Source organism: Pteropus alecto, unplaced genomic scaffold (assembly GCF_000325575.1).
Source record: "Pteropus alecto unplaced genomic scaffold, ASM32557v1 scaffold185, whole genome shotgun sequence".
Classification (NCBI taxonomy): domain Eukaryota; kingdom Metazoa; phylum Chordata; class Mammalia; order Chiroptera; family Pteropodidae; genus Pteropus; species Pteropus alecto.
In genome coordinates this window covers 8,070,537-8,077,236 of record NW_006438088.1, presented here as the reverse complement: position 1 = coordinate 8,077,236, position 6,700 = coordinate 8,070,537, and the positions used below count along the sequence as shown (strand labels likewise).

Here is a 6,700-nt window from a genome sequence, read left to right as displayed (position 1 = left end):
GAAAGAGTGGCCCTTATAAGTCACTGGTTCGACCTCTGGACTAACAAGCAACGTCAAGAATTCTTATTCACGATATTTTTACGATGCACTAAATCACAATTAAGGTAAATGTAGCCTAACGAGGTAATTATCATTCGTTCTTAAAGAAAACAAAATATAGTAAAATGTTTATATAACCTTTAAGGTTTTTTTCTTTTTCTCCTAGAAACAAACAAACAAACAAATAAAGCAATTGATATTTTAAGATTTATAAACAGACCCTTCTAGTGCTGCTTCCTCCTGAGCATGAAATGAAAAGTTGAGTGCTTTAATATCTTCATAGCACGGTGGGAGGTTTAGTTTTTACAAAAATTTGTAAATAGCTTCAGCCAGTAAATTTTTAACATTCTCTTCGTATATTAACTTCTCCTTGGAACTACCGGGCAGACAAGATACTTCAAGTAGATATCTGGTACATTGGTCACTGATTGCCAGTGGGTCCTTGTTCTTATTCTTAACCCTTCCCTCCTGTTATGTCTATTATTTTCTTTGAAATACTCCAGCAGAGACAGTGTGACATTTGAAGGTATTAGTTGAAATACCAGGGATAGCTAATGTTCTGATCAGGAATTAATACTCTAGGCGTAGTTAGCTAGCATTGTATTAGGAAGGTCATAGTCTCAGTTATGACCAGATACTTTGCTAAAGAGCATAGCAAATATCGGACATCCGTTATTATCAGAGCAACTAGTGGCTTGATCGTTTGGCAGATGAATGTTAGAAATGGACTTTCTTTGGTGAAACTAAAGATATTCAGCTGTGGGACAGACCAAAATATTCCAGAGAGCCCTCCAGCATGCCCGGACTTGAGTGAAGAATCCAGACAGGCTGATAGCAGGTGCCTGTAAGGATGGTTTCCCAGGCTTCATCCCCAAACAAGTGGCCTTGTCAGTCTGGAGATCTGGTAGAGACCAACGGTCAGGGCAATGCTAGAATCTTGTTTCAGGAATTTGTCCTGTTTTTTGTCCATTTTCAATTGAGTGAAACTTTTACCGAAAGGACAGAGAGCTGGGATTTCATCAAACTTACAGAAGAGATTATGTGTGGTGATTTGGGCTTATTTATTAAGGTTGGCTCAGTGAAAGTCAAGGTGTGGCATCATTTGGTTTTAGTGACTTTCACTATAACATGCTGGTGAGGCTAGGGGAAGAGGTTAACCTTTGAACTTTGGTAGCTACCAAAAAGTACTTAAGTGTTGTGCAAGACCAAATTGGCTTATTTTAGTTTGCAATACTGCCTCCCACTTTTTCTTGCACTTTTTCCTGCTCATCTCTTTTGATCATCCATTTCATTTTTTCTACCTCCTCACTCACCTTCTCTGTTGTCAGCTTTCTCCTGCATCTGTGGTCACATAGTGGATTATTAACCAACTGTCCCTGATGAAGTCACCAAGTCAATGGGGAGAGACGGACACGTTCCTGGCTGTGTTGAAAGAAGCTGCAAAGACAAGCCACAGAAAAGTAGATTCTTTAGTCAATGGTTGAAAAATAAGAAAGGGAACTTTTTACTGCAGTCATTAGCTAGGTTTCCTTTTACTCCAACTTTACAGCTTGCAAGATAAGAATTGCTTTGTGGTATAGTCTCCTGTATCAAGCAATTTTAGTTCTAACCACTAGAGGTCATTAGAGAGCTTGCGGTATATTTTGAGGCTTTTTAACATTAGGCCTGACATTTTGTCATTGTAAATTGCATTCTTTGTCTGGTACCTGAATTCTTCTTTCTATGTAACAAGGATATGGAACTAATCTGTTCAGTGAAATTACTTTGCTTTTTTCATTGCAGCTGTGTTTCTGCAAAGAGCTGTATGTACTTCATAGTTCCACAAAGCTGTTATTACATATTCTGGGCTGCTGATTTCAGGGGAAGTTGTTCTGGTCTCTAAATTTGGCATTCTGAACCCATCTGTAATTTGTAGCAGTGGTTTTTGTTGTTGGACACCAATCAGTTTACTCCCAAAGTCTAGATTAAGTCTTCCTTATACTATTTCCTCCCCATTACTTTCTGTCAGCCATTTCTCTCCTCACCAACGTCTACAGATACCATGTGCTGATATCTAATCTAATTTGAACTGGCTATTTAAATTAAATCTAAAAAACCCAACTTATTTTATTTTTAAAGGTTATGCAATCAACTTTCTTTTAAACATCTTTATTGGGATGTAATTCACAGATAATAAATTCATTCACTTAAAGGGTACAATTCAGTGGTTTTAGTAAATTCACAGAGTTGTGCATCACCATAATCTAAATTTAGAACATTTCATCACCCCAAAAGAAACTCCTCCTACCCATTAGCAGTCACACTCCATCTCTATCTCCCTGTACTGGGCAACCACTAATCTACTTTCTGTTTCTATCAAGTATGCCTTTTATGGACTTTTCACATAAATGGAATCATACAATATGTGTTCTTGTGTGACTGGCTACTTTCATGTATTATAATGTTCTCAAGGTTCATCCCTTTTTTTGGAAGCATGTATCAGCACTTCTGTCCTTTTTATAACCAAATAATATTCCATTGCATGGATATGTCATATTTTATTTATTCATTAAGTAATGGACATTTAGGTTGTTTTCACATTTTGGCTGTTTTGAATAATGCTGCTATGAACATCTGTGTACAAGTTTTTCTACATGGATGTCTTTATTTCATTTAGGTATATACCTAGGAACGGAATTGCTGGGTCAAATGGTGACAGGGCAATCAGCCTTTAATTTTGAATCATATTTATTCATACAGTCCCTGTTCTCTCTTAACTGTGAATAACTTGTGAATAAATGAGAGAATTTATCATTGTTTGAATGTCTGAAATCCTTATACATAGGTTAGGCTATATTTGAGCAAAATACCTTGTTTTCAAGGCAGAGAAGCCATTGTATTAGATGTTTTAGTTTATAATTTCTGAATAATATTGTTTTAATTCAGGCAGTTACAACTATAAAGCTTAGCCACGATATTGTAGTATTGGTCAGAAATATGTTGTCACATTTTCTTTAAAAGTTTCTTCTTAATCTCTGTGAGATATATTCAAGTATCTAAGATTTTTCTTTTCTGTCCTAAGAAATATTCCATATTGTTAAGGTTTAAGAAGATTTCTTAAATGGAGTTTTATGATATTTAAGACATTTTTCAAAAGTTCAGCTTCTTAAACCACCCCTCTGGCAAATTTTGCCTCTGACCTCAACTTACATGTTACCCCTCCTGAGAACCCTTCATTGCTCATCTTTCACCCCCAGCAATTTTTACGAACCTCTACCACGGCACTTCCCCCAGTGCATTATGCTTATATAGCCACATGTCTAATGGTTTCCAGTATTGTCGTCCTCGGGCCACTTGACCAGGCTGAGCTTTCCTGTGACTCCTTAAAGGAAACTGGACTGTTTGTGTCTGTCACACTTGGAGAAACCTGAGAAGTTTGCATCAGTCTCCTAGCCACACTGGTGGAACTGGTTTCAAACTGCCTCTGCTCAGTACCAGGTAACGCCCTACACAAAGGCCTTTCATTCAGGGCTGGAGCTGTTAAAACTTGTAGCTTTCCCTGGTGGGTGGGGCAACATTCACACAAATTCATTCCCAAGATATGGATGGATTATCTGTCCCCGTGTGTGTGTGAGTGTGTGTGTATGTGTATGTGTCTGTGTGTCTGTCTCCTGGAAATGGGATTAGAGGGCAGAAAAATGTACCGACCAACTCACAATTAAGAGAGCACACCCCCCAACTCCCACTTCGGTACACCCACCTCTCTTTCCAAGCAACCTAGTTGAGTTATGAACTGTGAAGAAATCTTTTTACAAATTTTTGAGAGACAACATACTGCTAGGTTAATTTTAAATATAGAACAGCTAGCTATATCACTGTGAGTTACTGAACATCCATTTGAAAGAATATTTCTGTGCAGAGGCAGTGGAGAGGAGAGTGGATATTCAGGGACACTCTGGGGTTCTAAATATCTAATACAGTCTTGAAATTTGAGTCACCCTGAGTCTTTCCGCCCCTTAGCCATATTCTGGACATGTTCCTATCCTTTCACATGGATCAGATGGTCACAGGCAATCGTATGATGTTGTTGGGTTCGTTTTTAGGGATGGATGAAATCCTTGAGTTTAAAAGGAAAGGAGAAAATGAAAACCCAAAGCTATTTTCTTGGGTGAGATGGGGACAGAGGGAGAGTGGATGTTGGGTAGGCCATTGCCCATACCAGGCAAACCCGTGAACTTGAAGTTCTCATTTCCCATTTTGTAAATGGTTCCACTGTCCCTGAGTAATGTTTAAGTTATCTTTGTAGCACTTAGCACCACGTGACATTGTCATATACAGTACTTTTTGGTTTGTTTACTTACAGTCTCTCGACTCCACTAGAATGGAGCCCCAACAGGGCAAGAACTTTTTCCGGTGACTCATTCTGTCCTTAGCACTTACAGCAATACCAGGTACATAGTAGCCACTCAATAAATGCTTATTGAGTGAAGGAAGGTGTTGAAAACACTCTTAATTACAACAATAACAAAAAGATAACCAGAAAAAATTTTTTATTTGATAGTTCTCAGGAGGAAAGAACTTTTCAAGATACTACAAGTTTTTGAATAGAGGAGATTACTAATACTTTGCTTCAATCAAGACTTTTCATAATGTAATTAATTCACGACCTCTGTAAAGCAATCCAGAAGGAATCATGCACAGTAATGTTGTCTGCCATGTCACACAACCCCAGTGGTGTCATCTGTGTGAACGGCACCCCTTGAAGTTCACTGCACAACTTCCCAAACGCAGCAGCCCGGATAACGCTATATGATAGTACTTCCGGGTATACTCAGTGTGTCCTTTTACCTTCTGCATAGGAAGAATCGAATTCACAGATAATTCATGGGAGAATGGAGACAATGTTTTAAGGGACTATTTGTCTGTATTCTGTATTTGAGAATGTCTTCAGATGCCCAAGAAGGTTACAGCAGAATAAGTGCAGAAGTGGCTGCCCATGAGACCTAAGTGGGCTAGCAAGTCTTAGAAGCAGAAGCAGAGTGCCCATAGTACACAACAGGCATTCAGTGAATCTTTGTCATCTTTCCTCCTACTCCATGTATTCTTTTGATTTCGTGGTCAGATAACTTTCAAGTACAAGTAACAGAAATGGAATTCAGACCAATTTAGGAAGAAATGGGAATTTATTAAGATTTGTCTAGCTTCAGGCTGGGCTAAATCCTTGGATTCAAACCATAATACCAGGGATCGCTCGCTCACGCGCACTCGCTTATCCCCTCCCCGCCCCCTCTGACCCCCAGACCCCCTTCGGCCCCCGTATCTCAGCTTTGCTTCTCTATATGTGTTACATAAAACTAAAAAGATAAGTATAAGATCATTAATAAAGAAATTATAAATTTAAAGAATAGTTAGAAAAAAAAACCTGAATAAACAGATCAGTGTGCCATGTTTAAAGATGCTAATTCCCTCCAAATTAATCTTCAAGTTCAGTTCAATCTCAGTACAAATCCCCAAACGGGATTTTATTATGGACCTCGAGAAACTGATTTTAAAGCTAATCTGGAAAAGAAAATGGACAATAATGACTAAGAAAAATTTAAACATAAGGGAAAAGAAATGAGTAAGATTGCATTGCCAGATAATAAAACCACTTTTATTCATTAAAAAAAAAAAAAAATGCCCCTACAACCTAGCAATTCCTTTTCTGGGTATTTATTTGAAGAAAACAAAAACACTGATTTGAAAAGACATATGCATCCCTATATCATTGCAGCATTATTTAAAATAGCCAAGATGTGGAAACAATCTAGGTACCCATCAATAGATGCATGGATAAAAGTGATGAGGTATATGTATTTAATGAAATATTACCAATATAGAAGAATGAATCTTGCCATTTGTGACAACATGGATGGAGATAGAGGGTATTATGTGATGTGAAATAGGTCAGACAGAGAAAGACAAATACCATATGATTTCACTTACATGTAAAAGCTAAAATAAACTAAGAAAGCAAAAGAGAAACAGATACAGAGAACAAGCTTATGATTGCCAGAGGAGAGGGTAGAAGGATGGGTGAGAAAGAACATTATAAGATGAAGGGAGAAGAAGAGGTACAGACTTCTAGTTATAAAGTAAATAAGCCAGGGGATGTAGTATACAACACAGGGAATATAGTCAATGATATTGTAATAACTTTACATGGTGATAAATGATTAATAGACTTGTCATGCTGACCGCATCGTAGGGTATATAAATGTTGAATCACTATGTTGTACACCTCAAACTAATACAGTGTTTTATGCCAACTATACTTTAATAAAAAATTAAGTCTATATATATTAGGACTTACTATAAATATAAGTTAAAATAACCTTAAAAGTGAAAAAAAAAATACTCCCAAGTATTATCTTAAATGTAAAGAAGAGCAAGAACTGAGATAAGTTCTGAAGGAAAGGGGCCAGCGTCTACAAAGGTCAAGTTGATCAAATACTTAGGTGGCTGGACTGATCTTTCCTCTTCTTTCTTCAATGCCTGTTTAGTGGGCTGGACACTATTGATTACCAGCCCGCTCACACCATTCCTCATTTTCTCTTCTTCCTGACAGAAGGCTTGTCTATCCCCAGTATTATGTGCTTTCTGGTTGGCTGGTCACCCTGGCCCACCAAGGGTGACTCAGGGT

The 6,700-nt window shown here is 37.8% G+C and overlaps 1 protein-coding gene across 1 annotated transcript in view; it reads left to right on the top strand.

Moving 5' to 3' along the window:
• The window catches only part of ECT2L (epithelial cell transforming 2 like), a 55,792-nt gene that overhangs the window by 1,293 nt on the left and 47,799 nt on the right, over positions 1 to 6,700 (top strand). Inside the window, exon 2 of the mRNA XM_006915371.2 lies at positions 6 to 104. Coding sequence (XP_006915433.2) covers positions 6 to 104 — 99 coding nt within the window. The remainder of the gene's footprint in view (positions 1 to 5; positions 105 to 6,700) is intronic.